Source organism: Embiotoca jacksoni, unplaced genomic scaffold (assembly GCF_022577435.1).
Source record: "Embiotoca jacksoni isolate LCO1_2020_lvr unplaced genomic scaffold, fEmbJac1.0.p SCAF_32, whole genome shotgun sequence".
Classification (NCBI taxonomy): domain Eukaryota; kingdom Metazoa; phylum Chordata; class Actinopteri; family Embiotocidae; genus Embiotoca; species Embiotoca jacksoni.
In genome coordinates this window covers 3,248,716-3,265,589 of record NW_027185384.1, presented here as the reverse complement: position 1 = coordinate 3,265,589, position 16,874 = coordinate 3,248,716, and the positions used below count along the sequence as shown (strand labels likewise).

The 16,874-nt window shown below is 42.7% G+C and overlaps 1 protein-coding gene across 1 annotated transcript in view; it reads right to left on the bottom strand.

Moving 5' to 3' along the window:
• tmtc2a (transmembrane O-mannosyltransferase targeting cadherins 2a) overlaps window positions 1-16,602 on the bottom strand; it is a 61,114-nt gene extending 44,512 nt beyond the window's left edge. The window contains exon 1 of the mRNA XM_069164919.1: window positions 16,223-16,602. Coding sequence (XP_069021020.1) covers window positions 16,223-16,305 — 83 coding nt within the window. The 5' untranslated portion in view covers window positions 16,306-16,602. The remainder of the gene's footprint in view (window positions 1-16,222) is intronic.
• Between the last annotated feature and the right edge of the window lie 272 nt (window positions 16,603-16,874).

Genomic DNA, 16,874 nt, shown 5'->3' with positions numbered 1-16,874 from the left:
CAACAATGCCACCGCTGCCACCTCAGCTAAAAAAGGAAGCCGGGCCCACCGCAGCGTTTCCTGAGTGATGGTGTCGATAAAAGCCTGTGATGAATCCATCGCCTCACCAGGAGGGAATGCTATGGGAAATCAATTGCTAATAAAACTAATGCATTATGCACCCACAGCGGAGGTAAAATATAGTGGACGCAGTGAAGGTAAAGACTGGGTTGGGATTTAACGGGGTCAAACCTCACATGTCCAAAAAGCTGAAGAATTACGTTGTTTTTTTTTTATGATGAACATGACAATTTACTGTACAACTGCAGAAATACAGAAGGCTGTCTAACTATCCTCAAAGACAGCAGTTTGTTAAAGCATGTCGCTACAGAGATTATTTGTGCAAAAAAAGCAATCAAATTGAAAAACACTAGAGACTAAGGTTTGGGGGGGTGTAACAGTTCGATTCAACTGCAAATTACAGTTTCACACCTTCGTGAACACCCCAAAAGACCACCAGGAGCGCTTATGGAAAAAGACTGTTACACACAGTTGTGTTTATCCCATATATATCAAGATAGGAGCCCTTATTGTGAAATTTATGGGTTTTTGAGAAGTCTCACCCCATAAATATGCCATATGCCTACAGTACGGTAGTACTGTGCCCAGCAGCATCCACGGCGCAAAACACATTTAAATGAGCCAATGTCCAGGAGCATTGGATGCTCAGAGTTTTATATGGTTTCCAAAATCTGTGGCTTTCCCACACAGCCAGCTCTTATCAGTGAAACAGTGCCCAACTTTAACACCCTACATCCTTCATCCGCCAGTCCATCTACACATTCATTCATCCATCCATCCATCCCATCAGTGGGATTCAGCCAAAACAACCTCCAGCATGTTACAAGAAAACAAATGAGCAGCCAATCAATTCTCAGCTCTCCATCTACTATGGGCTTGACAGTTAATTACAGTGTGGACGGGTAATTAGGGTGGCCTCCACGAGTCGCCTGCATCCTCAGTGATAAATGTGATGCTTGATTAAAAACAGAGTTCTGTTTTTGAGCGTAGCCAGACAATACATAAATTATGGCTGAGGATGTGATTTTAAAATGCCAGACAGATGTTGCAGCTTGCTGCTGTGGACAGAACATCATTGCTTCTACAGGAGTTTATACAGAATTACGCTGTTTTACGAGGGTCTTAATTTGTTGCTTTCCATTTTTACTATCTACTGATAATATGCAGATATAAACAACATGAATCAGATATTTTATTCAAACGTCAAACTACCATTTGAATGTAGCAAAAAAATAATAATATTTACTCTATAGCTATATGTATAAACCTAAAGACTGGTGTAATCCACCACATGTCGCCATAAGAAAAAGTCTATTTCCAATGACTGCCAAAAAGACATGAGTATTTTTAGCACCCTCTATAGCACCAACATGCCCTCCATACCTAAACGAGACTGTTGGAGAGTATCAGCAACAGGTGTATCAGACCTTAGTTGTCATGGTAACAATAATAAACTTGGATTGGTTATATTGAGGTACCAAAAAACTTGGCTCGTTTTAAGAAAAGGTTGTGGCTTCTGTTAAAATAAGTACATTTATCATGTCAGTCACATTATGTCTGTGTATGTTGACATAGTTTTGTTTTTGTCTGTTTAAAGATCATTGAAGAGTAACAATGGCGATAGACAGCATGTATGGGTAAAGTCCAGACAGTGAACCAGTGACTCACTGATCAGGGAATTTGTGCCCAAATGGCCCGACTATTGGGTTGTCTGTGCATTGCGCATGCTAACATGTACTTTTGTTTTAACACGGGACAAGAACAGCCGTCTTCTGGATGAAAGCCCTGTATTTGATTCATCCGATCGCCCACGACCTCTTTCCGACCTGGTCACTCTTTATACTGCATCACATGACTTCCTCCGTTATTATAATTATTATGGCCACTGGAAGACACAATAATTGTAAATGTGGGTTGAATGAAGCTGATTCTGAAGACAAACTATACGCAAAATCAACCCACCAAAGAGATAATAAAGTGAAGAAGAATTTTGGATTTGACATCATGGATGGACTAGTCATAAGTAAATGTTTAAGGTGGCAGCAAAGTCAGCAACTTTGTAAAATGCAACTGCCATGGTAACATTATCTGTATTGGCAGTTGATTTAGATTTCCAGGCTTGCATGAAGTATTGTGTCAACCTCTGTATGGTCTTATGTAATTGATAATAAAGTGCCAAATAAATTAATAAAGAAGACACAAAGTGGCTGTCAGAATGAGCATTGATTTGTTTTCTTCTGTCTAAGGATTCAGCTGCAGATTACCATCACAGCGTCATTGGTAAAACTATTTTACAACTATCCAAAACACTACGTCGTTTTTTAGCACCAGGTACATTTCCTTTTCCCTCACCTCTTTAATGTTACCTTCTTTTTTCTTCTACAATCAATTCTACTGGCCTAGTTCCAGAAAGCTGCGGGTGCTGGCACAGTGTCCTATAAAAACGTGCACCTCCAGCCACCCAAACTCATTATTATGGACCCCCCCTTCCCCTACTTGAATTAAAATGGGGGACTCCAATAACGTGGACAAATACTTTGTCTCGCATTGATTTTGCTCAACAGGGAATAGAAGGATGTTGATGGGTCATGAAGAGTCGCGGCACAGAAAGGACTGCCAATGTTCTTGGCTCACTTTTCACCTCAGTGCAGCTGTATCATTTGCTTGCACATATGTTCAGATTTTCACTCACACACATGCAGAGCACCAGGTGTGGACACAAAGCATCGACAATAGCCTCTCCAGAGCGGAGCAGGCCCACTTTATTCACTGGAATCAACAGCATAGTAGACTTTGGCAATGTCCAGCTGAGTTGATCACTTGCCAAGAAAAGAGTTCTTTAGTCTGCACCAGAAATCTCTGTGTCAGACCCCGAAAACAATTGGAACGTGAAGTACTGAACTGTGGAGCTCCCCTGACAATGACTTGTTCGGCTGCAAAGTAGCACATGGGAATAAAATAATGTTAGTAGTATTTTTGCGGACGGAAAGCTAATCACGTGCTGATATGAGGAGTACATATTTTGTGATACAGGTCTGTTCCGTGGAGACAGAACTTCTGTTCAGACTTCGGAGTCCCTTCGAGAATCTGGATCACTTTTGATCTGCTGCGGAGATTATAATGAGGACAAGTTTAATTGCTTATGACAAATCACAGAGCCAGTGGAGGCTCTGAGTGCTGCAGTGCTGCCAAGGGAGCAGCTGTAGAAACAAAGCAGCATTCTGTTTCTGCTCAAAAGCTTTCTGTCTCTGATTAGGAAAAAAAAATCCCTTTAATGCTCCACCAGAATTGGTTTGTAATCCGATCACAAATTTAAAAAAAATGCAGCTATCTCGAGAATGTAAAGGATTTTGGCCCATACATTGTATGTAAAGAATGGCTGCAAGTTGCACAGAAACCAGCCAACAGTGTCACATTCTGGGCTTCTTTCCGTTTTGACAGCTTTCAGTGGTCGGATTCACATCCAGCATTTGTAATGGCCAAGTAAGCCGCGCTAACAGACCGTACAGCACTGTATCCAATCCAGAAAAGGCCCTCCTTTCTTCTGCCGTGACCAGTTGTCACATTCCAGCATTAGCCAGAGAGAAACGGCAGCTAAAGAGGGGTAGCATGGGGGCCAACCCAAACTAAATCTGTCTTCTTTTCAAGGATCTGGGCTAATTATCTAAGATCTTTTCAAATTCTGATCTGTGATCTGTTAAACACGGCTGGTACAACGAAACTACTTGCCTGAACTCAACTTTAACATTGAAACCAATGAAGTCATCCCGAAAGTGCAAACCCCATCCATTTGACCCTTAACTTCGGACAAAGCAAAAGTCGACTTAAGCGGTTCAAAGATACTTTTGACGCAAGTCATCTTTTCATTCAGCTCCGAAACACTTCAGCAAGGCAAGTTCTACCAAGGGCCTTTGGGGAAATAATTATAGCCTGTGAATTATGACCAACAAAATGCAATGTATTACAACAAATATGTCAGTTGCACTTCCCTGCAGGAGATTTCATATAATCCAAGTTTGTCAAACTATCAGCAGGGGTTCTAAAATATATGGCCTTGTTTAAACGCTGCAGGAAACTCCATTATAAAACCATAAAACGCATTGTATAACATCATAAAAATACCATATTCCCCTCTGAGATGGACCGGAGGGACAAGCAGACATGATGTCATGGTACAACATCATGACACTTGTATGGAAGGCTGGGTTCCAAGTGATTGTGGCCAATTTGTTCCTTTTTGTTATTCGATACATACGTACGAGAAGGATGTGCTGGTGGAAAGAAACTCAACACTTCCCTCTTGTTTCCACCTATAAAAAAAGGACTGACATGAGGCTGGAGGAAAAGTTCCACACCCAGTTAGCTTAGCTTAGCATAAACACTAGAAACAGGGAGAAGCTGCTGGCATGGCTCACTGTGAAGGGAAAGAATTCTGCTCACAAATTAACACAAAGTATTGATTGTTTTAATCTGTTTAAACAACAAAATGTAAAACAAGTCCATTTGGTGTTTTATTCAAGGTTACATGCCAAGGTATTTCAAGGTCAGGACCAGTTCCCAAGAAACCGGCAAAGACTTTTGATTCCTTTGGTTTTGAGTAAGCTGTCTGCTACGCCCTGGTAGCAGACTTTGTGCTAAACTAAATTAGCTGGCTACAGGTTTAGCTTCATATGTATTGATGCAAGAGTGGCAATGCTCTCAATTAATTCTCGGCAAGAAAGCTAATAAGTATATTTCCCAAAATGTCAACCTTTTCCTTTGACTTCTCTACAGCTGCAAAACAAACCAGGGAACCATCTGATTAGAAAACAAAAGATTGCATCCTCATGTGTGTAAAAGGGAGGAAAAAAAATATTCAACAGGATGGCTCATTTCACTGGCCGGACAAACATCTTTCCTGTGTGTAACAGGGATGTCACATGGTACGTCTCTTCTGGAGATAACCGCTATCTTTGAGTAAATGCTTCGGGTCATAGCGGGAAAAACTAGCGAGGCCGAAGAGTGTAGATTAAATTGGCGTTGTCAGCCACCCCGGTAATGGATTGACTAGATGTGGTATCACGGTAATGAGCGGGCCTTGGGGGACGACAGACGGTCTGCGTGTATCTTTTGATGAAATACACCCAGTGTGGTGGATGAGCTGGCACCGTCACACTCTGTGGTGACCTCTAATCGGACTGCTCTCGCCAAGTCTGCACAGCAGACATACACATCTACAACAGTACGACACCTTTCCTCAGCCCACATTCACGTGGAAAAGAATGACTGAGTGCCTCGGATATTGGGTTTCTTTTAAGGCATGGTGCAACCAATCATAGTATTGACTAGACCAAGCTCCCTGCAGTGGGTTTCTTTTCAAAAGGGAAAGTAAATACACACTGCGGAGCTCAAACAAACTGGTCATGTTCTTATCAAAAGAAAAGCCATGCATAATTCAGTGAGCTTCAATACAGTCCACCAGATTAAAAAAAAAAAAATGAAAATAATAAATTGAAAGGGTAAACTGTGAAGGAGATAAAACTGCATTCTGGGGTAGATTCTGACCAAAATGCATCAAAAATAAATTGCAGTGTTGTCACAGCTCATCATGGCAGCTCTATAACTACACAGCCTTTCCTAAAACCACTGATCCATGAATATCAAAATTACCTTCTGAAGAAAAGATAAATACAGCGCTTGGTTTGTCTCAAAAACACCCGTTATTGAATCCAGATTGTGTGGTTTCCTCCCAGTCAGAAGAGCCATGTTAACTCAAACGCTGACTCACCTTCCCTCTTCCCATCGTGATCAGAAAATAAGGAGCTCAGTTCCCCTCTGTGAGACGGGTGAGCACACTATTGAACAGTGCTTCGAAAGGGCAGCGCTTCAAAATGGGGGAAAATTGGCTTAAATGTTTCCTGACCCTGGCTGGATAATTAAAGAGGATAGTTAACTTTGAAGGATGGTGTGCTCTGAAGCTCTAAGCACAGAATAATGACTTTCCAAACCATCCAAACCTGAGTGACTTGGTGTTTCAGTTGGGCAGAAACTGCTGCACCACAAAACCAAAAACCGAGGCCATACGGTGAAACAGGAAATTACAATCTACTTTTCAACTCAGTGCAGCTTAACATCAAGCCATGCAGAGTCTCTGTTTTAGAATAAAGCAACATTTTCAAGCACAATGACAGCGTATTTCGAACAATAATCACAGCCTCTTCCTTCTTAATACAACTTGTGTCTTCAATCCTCCATTGTAACGCAGTGAGAGAACAACACAGCTGTACTGAGACTTCCTCACTTCCTTTATCTGTATTATCGACTGTGGTTCTCCCCTTTTAGGTGCTTATCAGGAGGAAACAGGAAAAAGGAGAAAGGCTATCTCCCTCTGCAGACTAAATCCAGAGGATGGAAATGAAATATGAACACGATACACTCCTTCTAAACATTTATATATCCATTAAGTGAGGAGAACTTAGACAAATGACAAAGCCAACCACCCTTTCAAGATACAGGCTCTGCTTTGAAAAAGGCAAACAAATACCAACTGGAGCACACTTGAGCGACAATATTTCCAGCACAATCACTTCACCCCTGCTACATTTCAGGACCAAAGACTGTAAGTGTACCTTTGAGGAAAGGCAGCAGCGCTGTCATGTGATCCCTCCTGAACATTAAATCCCTCTGGTCCTCACACCAACTCTCCTGGTCTCCCTCTCTCAGGATTTTATGAGGTGAGAATAACAAACCGATCCACCACCACCACCACCACCACACACACATCAGGTACTCTGCACTTGGCCCTCTTCTGACCCAGAAAGCTGAATGCATATTAGTATATTGTACATGAGCTAGCTAGAGTAGCCATGCCTGAAGATGGAAAGAGATGTGCGCAGTGCTAAGCTTGGGTTCAGTGCCAAGGTTGCCGAGCTAATGAATCTGTATTGGTTTTGTGAAGCGCTTGGCACTTCTAATAATAATTACGGCGCAGTAGCCCATGCTGAGATGAATGGGAGTTTCATCACAGCTTGCATGGCATAGTGATATTTACCTCGTCACATTGTAGGCATTTGGCAAGTGGAAAAAATTGTCTCGAAAAGTAAAAACTTATATTCCTCACTGTCTTCAAGAACAGTTTTTCACAACTCAGCTTAATGCATGAGTCTTGAGGAGGGAGGGGGGGAGTATTGCTTTGGGTGATGATAATAGCAGGTAGTTTGAAAGGTTAGAGAAGATCATCTAAAATTGTATGTGCATACCCAAAGATACAAAGTATCCAAAAGGTTGTAGGTCTTTATTTGCAAAATTTTAAAAAATTGTAAGAAAAAAGTTACATTTTAGGGATTGTTTGATACTTTGGGAAGTATGTCTATTTCCTTTTTAACCAAGTGTTAGATGGGAAGACTGCAACTGGAGAAACAGCTATCCACATCTGCCTGGCAACATCTCTAACGCTACCAATTTTACACATTATATCTTGTTTTGTTTGGTTTCGTTCATACAAAAATCAATGTGTTGCATTTTTTTTTTTTTTTTTTTGTGGGGTTATGAGCTGGACTACAAAAATAGAACTGTGTCGATAATCTTAGCTTGGCATAAACACTGGAAGCAGGGAGAAACGGTTAGCCTTACTCTGTCTGAAAATCCGAAATACACGACGGGTCCGTATGCAGCACACCAACATCGTCTCAGCTACTACAACCTTAAATAAAAAAAACAAGAAAAAAAAAATAAAAAAAACACCACACAGCTCACAGATCATACCAACCACAAGCATCAGAGTCCAGCCTGAACCATCAACCTGATCATTTACACAATCAACTACTGACAGCTTTACTGTCACCAGGGAAAGGCTGTCAGTGGTCAGTGCACATGAAAAACACAAACACTTCCTCATCCACCCACAGATCCCTTTCAGATTCTGAACAACTGGCTGATGCATGTCTGAATGATGCTGTGTAGTGAAACATGAGGACTTTGTCAAGTGAAGCACAAAATACACCACATTAGATTTTCTGTTCCGACAGCTGTTCTGGACTACGGAGAAGAAAAAAATCTGCAGTCACTGAAAGATGATACTAAATGGCTATTGATTACAGAAGGTAGAAAGGGTGATCGTGTGATCCCCAGCTTGGCTTTTGGTTTTGTATTACGCCCCGACTGCTGTAAATTGTTTTAGAAGTCAACCTTGTAGTTTAAAGAGGGAAAGTGGATGCCGGCTTCTACGTGTAATCCAATGCTACAAAAAAGGGCTTTGCTTACAAAGTGAATTTAGGGCACTGTGGTAGAAATTCAACCCCATGCTGCTGAACACAATTATGAACCGTGTCAGTTGGAGAAGAACATGGTGAACATGCATGAGATCGGCCAGATTCGACATTTGTGGGACTACGTTTTTACCACTTTATCTGTGGTTCTGAGGGTTTCATCCTCCAAAATCCAGCATGGATGTCGGTATGTTACAGAGCACTGGTTGTCCTTGGATACTTCTATTTTGTGATCCACATATGGTGTGTGTATAGAAGGAGGGTCGTGGGACTGAGGTTTGGCGGTCGTGTCTTGGCAGATGGGTGGGGCGACTGCGGCCTGCGGGGCCCAAGGGCCAGCCAAGGGTGAGCAGCAGCCTCAACCAGCCTCGTGCGTTGAAAGGATCCAACGGCACAAGGAGGTACAACCTAAAAATAAACAAACAAGTCTCCTCTCTGTAACACCCCATGCCACCCTTGCCTCTGGACCCATGACTCACACACATTTATCAAGCTTGTTGTTGACTGTGCTGGCTACTAATAGAGGACTAAGACATTTACCAAAGCATAATATGGCTGCAATTAACTATGATTTTTTTTTTATTATGGACAAATCTTCCAATCATTTCCCCCATTATTTGATTGATCATTTGGTCTGTACAATGTTAGAAAGTTTCAATCTGAGGTTTGGGGTTTGAGGTTTGGCCTAAAGACCAACAACACTGCAAAACCGAAAGACATTTAGTTTCTCATCAAATAAGACAAAGAAAAGCATCAAATCTTGACAGCTGAGAAACATGAGCCATGGAGTATACGGCATTTATGCTCAATCAATATATTATTTCAAACCATAGACTGTACATAAAAGCGGATGTAGCTTCCGGGTCTGAAAAGTGGGGCCAATGCAGAAGTGCATGAAACCACAATACCACCGAGAGCTGAGTTAGGTCCAAAAAGGCTCTGGTTCACATAGACTCCCATTCAACATCTCTCATGAATTACAAAGTCAGTCAATTTTTTTCAAAAGCCATAATTGATCATTCGCTACAGTCACTCCTTCGTATTTTGTTTTCTGGTAGTCCATCAGAAAAATACTTTTATCATTAATTTGATATTAGGCTTTAAAAAGCTGTGTTTTGGGGGGCATGTCTGTTTGATTGACAGGCCTGTGGTGCAGTCAGGTTTCTGCTAAAGGTGGACGGGCATAGTGTCATCGGGTTCCTCATCAGATCGAGCCAAGTTCACCGCTCGCTCCTGCCCACCTAATCCAAATATGGTCACGTTTGGCTCCCAAATAGCAAGATGGCAACGGCCAAAATGCCAAACTCAAGGTTTCAGAAAGGCAGTTCACAAACCAATGGGTGAGGTCACAATTGGTTGCTTCTCGTTTCAAACCACACAAACCTTCGCTGTTTCCTTTCAAAAAAAAATTCCAACCTTCCTGATCTTTGGTACGTATATTCTGCTTGTCTCTATGAGGGCTGATTTATTTTGTTTTACTCCCCCATTTAAATTGTATTGAGGCTTGAAGTTATGCATAATTGAGGGTGGGGCTGCTTTGAGTGACAAGTGTGGTGCTGTGGCAACTGGATATCTGCCTGCAGGTTTTAGCAACCCAGCCAGGAGTAAGGCTGAGTCAGGCACTGCCAAGATGGTGACGGCCAGAGACAGAACTGGGCTTCAAAACCGGTCTTCAGTAAAGCTGTGGGTGATGTTACAGAGGCTACATGATTTCAAAAAAACAAAACCAAAAAAAAATTGTCTTGTGTATGTCTTGCTACAGAGAACCATACATGCCAGTGGGTTTTTCCTGTGCCTGTGAAAGCTGGAAGCCATCCCAGTGCAAAAAGATAGTCTTTTACATTTCATCCTTTGTCTTCAGCAAAGCTACCGCCATTCCCTTCCCTTGAACATCGAACTGGACGACCCTGCAGAGAAATTCGAATCCGCCCCATTCAACGTGCTCAGTTCCTTAAGCCTTCATTTGCGGCTTGAAAGCAGTTTCAAAGCCACAATATCTGCAGAGCTGACCACTAAATGCTTATGTTGACTAAATCTGCAAGTAATCAGGATGAGACTCTTTGTGATAATTCAAGCCCTCCACCCCAAATTGAAGGAGGCTACACACGACAAAAAGAAGACATCAATGGCAACACTTTTTAAATCTAGGGAGTAAAAACATATGCTAGTGCTTAAATACATTAGGAAAGTGCATATGATGGTGACACATCACCAGAAAATATTTTTTCACCACCAAACCACACTTTTCATGAGGTTTGCCCGTTTCTCCTCGAAAACACTTAATCCTTTATGCAAGCAAATCCGGTTAAAAGCCTCTTGCCTCAAATTACAATTCATAAACACTTTTTTTAATCAGTTTTCCTCACCACACGGTTCACTTCAATTCTATCTTGAGGCCATTTTTAATGCTTTCATAGTGAAAACTCCTCCTGACAAGACACATGCTTTCTCACCTCAGCTATAGCACTTCAGTCAAAGGGATTTCGCTCATTCATGTCGTTAGCCTACTTCTTCCCTCAATATTTATCTGCTCCAAGCATATACAGTAACTTAAACAGCCTCAACACAACTAGGGCACATGTTTTAGATAATTATTCCACTAGAGGCACTGGGATTCCTGGCAGCATAACCACAGTGGGCTGAGACTGATCACAGTGCGCCAACGCCTTGGGCGAGTCGACCCATAAGAGATAATGATTATGAGCTGTTATCAAGAACAGATTTGATTCAGGGATGACATGGGGGCTTTTGGTAGAATGCTATCAGATATATGCAGCAATGTACTAACATAACTACACTATTGTCCATTATAACACATTCTGTCCAGTAATGATGGATTTTGAGGAACAAAAAAAATGTTTCTTCATATTTACAATGTGCCACAGATGTTGATCAGAAGCGCGTTACTTCATGACATGTTGCCCTAATGAGTGGGAAAGATGACATTTTGTATTTCGGTGATTGCATTGCTAATCTTTATAAAGCTCAATACACTGACAGGACAAATGCCAACAGTGTCAGCGTCGGATTGGGGCTCGTTTCATCGGTGAGTTCGGTAGTAACGCTGGCCAGGAGATATCAGCTTGGTGTTCTAACAATATTAGAATTCACGTGTCGTGTTGTTGTTGTGTTTCTCACCACCTGATACGTGTAAATGCTGGCTTCTCGTAGGTACGACGTGAGAGGTTGTCCACACGATATCCTTGGCGCTCAAGTGGTTCAGTCGTTGGAAAACCGCTGCCTGGCAACGGCAACATGGACGGCGTCTTTAAGCCAGAGAGGCCAACAAAATATCCAGCTAGCAGGCGGGTAACATAATGTAGCAAATGCGAAGGCATTATTACAGAGGGAAACGATGAGGCCTTTGGGAACCGCAACATGTCGCCCTTTTATTACTTTGTGCGGAAAAACTCTGTGCGGCTAAAATTGGAATACATCAACTTGTCACCCAATAAAAAAATTTAAGTTCCATGGCCTCGGCGATTTCTGAAAACGTCAGCAAACACGTCTCAACCCGTGAACTTGGGAGATTTTAGAAAAGTTCAAGGGCATGAATATCAACAAGAGGTCGGCATTCATATAGACCGTTCTTCATGATCACGGTAAACACGACCCCAGTTGAAGGCAGCATAAGTCCAATACTCACTCTCCTCTCCTATCTGTCTCTTTGTAGGAGCTAACTGCTCCAAGCCAGGTCCTAACCTAGCTCATAAGAACTTCCTATTGCTGCTATTAATGACGCCAAGAAGAGCGGTGAGACTGAACCAAAATAGTTCAGCTGGGGGTCATTAGACCAACAAATAATGAACTGAAGGAAGATAAATGTAACAGAGTCTAAAAATATTGACTAGGGCAGCTTTAAATGCAGAACATGTGACATGTGTGGCTATGGAGTTGTTGAAAGACAACTTTATGGGCTGAGTAACATAAACACTCGCTGCTATTTGTCATGCAATTACTTTTTAAAAAATGAATACAGAATAGTAGCAAAGAAACAGCCATGAAAACAGGCCTCTCGCCTTAAACTGCTTGAATTTATTGCCCTTCTTATCTCAGAGGCTGTTGATACAAGCACATGGCTATTCCTGACAAAACAATGCCCCTTATTAAAAGTGAGCAAACTTCCACACAGTTGCCACATACTGATTTATATGTGGATCAACTGAAGGCTGCATAATTGAACAAAATAATGAAGCAAGAAAAATGTAAGCTTTTCAGGATTTCGTTCTGTTCTGTTTGTTTCTTTGGTGGAGCACCACATCGATATTGATCAATGTGTGCGCTATTAACATACATAAAGGCAAACCATTAGCATTCGAACTCGAAGCACTATGGTTTGAACTATGATGAAAGGGTGCTTTTAAAGAGGATCCCATATTGATGCATTTATCAGTCTCCCTCAGAAACCGAGCTGGAAAAGAAACAGATGCTGCAAACCAACAGACTCTGTGAGCCTCTGTTTTCATCGTGCTGCTTCTCTCGCGCCACTGTGCTGTGTCACCTATGTGCGAGGCATGGGTAATTGTTGAAATCCTCGTTCGTAATGATAATATTTGAGACGGAGATTTCACAGCGCCTATTCAGGGGAATAATGCGCCAGTCACTGAAAACCAAACCTGACCGTGCTCCTCCGAACCGTAGAGATGAGATTGTTTTGCTCGTCCAAAACAAAGAGCGAAGACATTTTCACTTCAATTCCCTGAGGGGCCCTAATGCCTTTCTGAGCTGAGCAGAGGGACTGTGATGTTATTGGGGTCACAGATGTTTCTGGAGAGACGACTCTGAATACTGAAAGCCACTTAGGATGCATTTCATTTCACAGCATTGCCTCCTTTTCTCTCTGGTCCTCGCTTCAATGTTGCTGCCTATTGAATAATTTCTTAGTCTTCCAAGTAAGGACATCTATTCACCCACCGGGTCCATTTGTCAAAAGGTGTTGTTGAAAAACCAATATCATTGAGATGTCGGAATAATGCAGAGCCTCATTTGTTAACCTGTCAAAAGCCTCGATGATGGGTAGTCAAAGCAGAGTTCAAAGGTTACGGTAAATGCATTTTCCGATCTATGACCACAACTCTCAAGCAATCAATCTTACACCAAAAACGTTAGCATCTTGTTTAAATCAGAATAATAATGATAATAAAAAGTCTGTCATTTGGCTTAACCCAAAAAACCAAAACCCCCCCAAAAAAACCCTGACTGTAAACGAGCAGATCACATCTTGATTTTTATCCCCAAATCAAAAATGGCCTGGCTCAAGTCCTCTCCCAGCTCCCGTAAAACGTAGTCATTTCACACGCAGAGGTTTTTCATTGGGAATACCGTTGGCCAAGAGAGCGCTTGACCAGGCGCTGAGCAATGCCCAGGAAAACACTTGGATATGATTGAAAAAGCAGAGACCAGCCACAAAATCTCCACAAACTTCGACTGCCTGGATGGACAAGATTTATCTGCTTCGCCATCTCGTCTAGGATGGTAAGACGCGCATGTGACTTGGAACAAGAATTTGATTATAAGGTGAAAAGTCAGACAAACAGAAAAACAAGTTTGTCTACAAGCATGTAGACAACTCCAGACAGAATGATTGGTTCAACTCTCCTCCACTTCAATCTGTCTCTCACCTTAACCTTTTGCCCATAACTCTTGTCTAATCCCTGAGGGAAGAGACCGGGAGCCTGCAACTCTTGACCCCAAGAGAGGGCGGCGTTTTGATGAACGACCAGGGAAGGTCAGGCCTCTGATTGGTATTCAGCCTCCTCCATCTGAGAGCGCTGAACCAAAACACCAGTGTCTGTCCCCGAGAGTGTAAATTACCATGGTGACTTTGATAGATACGCCGCGTTGGTGGATACTGAACTCTCACAGAGGGGATGGAGCGCGAGCGTAGGCCGAGGCAGGCAGAGCAGCGCCTCGGGGTAATCTGTCAGCGACTGACTTTTTTTTTTTGACAACCTCGCAGGATCGCTCAGACGCAGCTCGATGTTTTATGGGGATATGTACCGAGGTGTGATGCAACTGAAGACGACGTACAGAGCTCATTTCTACCACCGCTATATGTTTCTATGCTGCGTCTCCTCCTCCGTCACCTCCACGCGCACTCCGTCTTACTCGCACACAACACACAGAGGGGTCACTGGTGCTGAAAAGTAAAGTGGTGTTGGGGAGGGGGTGGGTGTGTGTGTGGGGGGGGGCGGTGAGGGGGGAGTGGATGGGGGGGTGGGGGGCTTTTGACCTTTAAGGGGTGTCTGGAGATGCTAACCAGACAGGAACCTCTGACGGAGCTGCGGACGAATGAGGGAGGCAACCTGTTCACTGTTCATGCTTTTAATCAACAGAGAAATCTACCGCATACCTTCCGTATCAGTACTTTCACCTTATGATTAAAGACTTGATGATGGAAGACAAATTAATATCAGCTTTGACAGAGCCAAAGCCCTTTTATGCCCATATAGAGTATCTAAACTACCTGTCCAGATGTTCTTTTTAAAAGGAACCCAGCTGTGAAACTTTCTGAACATTTTACATGACGGAAGGTTATTCTCACCAGCACTGATATATGGCATGCACTCTCAGCCCCCCAAAAATTTACCAACATAATTTATTTTTCCAATTACCGGTAGCCATAATTTATAGATCAGTCCATATCAGCGGCTCCAAACCGCTCCTCTCCAAGAAGCCTTTTGAGAGATCATCAGCAGGTATGATGAGTTACGAGCATTTCACTGACCTTTTTTTCCTTCTCAGGTTGTTTCATATAAAGGATGTTTAATGATCATTAACACTTGTGGTAATTCAAATAATTTAGGCAATTTTTAAAGCAAGGATACAGTAAATATTCTTAGATGGCCATTTTTCCAGGGACAGTTTTCTACTGTTTCCTGTTTTATAATAATTTAAACTGACTTTGAACTGATGCTTTGGACTGTTGACCAGACAGAACAAGACATTTGAAGAAATCGGGATGGTTATTTTTCACAGTTTCAGACATTCTATTGACTAAAATTCATCAATTGATAGATGAAATAATGAGCACATTATTGATGACTCTAAATCTCTGATGTATTTTCACTAAAGTAGATATTACAGACATAAATAGTAATATTTTCACTGAGAAAATCTGTCTCTCGCCAGCTGAAAGTGTCTTTTCTTTATGATCGTATCTTAAGTCCTGTTTTGTCCACCTTTAACTCAATACATCCCTGTCCCATCAGGGCACCTCTGGGTTTTCTCTGATTGGCTCTCCACAGCATTGAAACGTTGACATGTTTATTCAGCTGTTTACGTAATTACTCCACCTTTAAATTAGCTCTAATCCCCAGAGATCAGGGCATTGTTGGAGCAAACATGAGCGTTTCATCAACACAAAGAGCATCTGAGGCACTTCGTGTGCAGCAGGCGATGGGATGGAGGCTGCTCTCAGTTCACAACGTGTTGAACTTCACCTCGTTTTCGGTTTGGCTTCAAACTGTGGAACTTCCATCATGTAAACCATATTTCTAAAAGTATAAGAGTTTATTTCTAACTTTTGAAAGTCCCTCAAGGAATAGCCTATTTTATGCACAATATTAGGACCATGTATTTAACAGCAATAAATCAATATGAACTGAGGAGCAGCACAAGTTCCATGAATGCATCACTGCGGGTGTATTACTACAATATTAGCGTTCAGGTTGGAGTACACTCCCTTGACCTCTCCCTGTCTTTGTGTCGTTGACTAAAGCCGACAAATAAGCCGTGATTTATTACCGGCCACAGACAAAAGCACATGCGAGCAAGCCGGCAGGCGCAACGAGCCGTCCCCCCCCCCCCCCTCCCCCCCGCATCCGTGCAGTGGTAACAAGAGGAGATGACAAGTGGAGGAGCGGATGGTGATGTTGTTGGCAGCAGCGCTGCTGCGCTCCGTGGGCGAAACCTACCTGTCATCGTAGCAGAAATCTGCGTCCAGCGTGTTCAGATAGAGACCCACAGCCACGGCGGTGCACACCAGCTCCGTGATCATCTCTCAAAACCAAAGTGGGAGAGGAACTAGGTTTGAAATGACTGGAATCAAGTCCCCTCCTCTGCTCTCAAGTCTCTGTTATTGTGCTCTCGGATCAGCCGCTCGGCAGCGCAGCTCTCCAGACAACGCAGGGCATTTCTCGTGTCATGCAAAGCTTGTAAAAGTTTGCCATATTCCCCCTAACCCATTGTGCTGAGAGACGGGTCAGGGCTGACGGGGAGGTGATGCTATCGCCGGGTCGGGCTCGGAGCTGTGCGCATTTCTGTGCTGCGGTGTCCTCGGTGTGCGCATCTCTCTGCTTTGGCACCGGAGAGAGCAGAGCGGAGAGACGCATGTGGTTTTCAGGAAGGCTGAGCATGCGCACTGGGGTCGGCACCGGAGGAAAAAAGGTGGAGAGTATTGGGAGTTAGGAATTGTGGTTTTATCCATTACTGGTGGTCTAGAATAAGAATCAATTATAAACAGGAAGTCAGGCATAAAATTATTCCAAGATTATTGTCATGGCAACAATTGATTTTCATGTAACAGCCGGGCTGGTTCATGAATATGCATAAATAATAACAGAATGT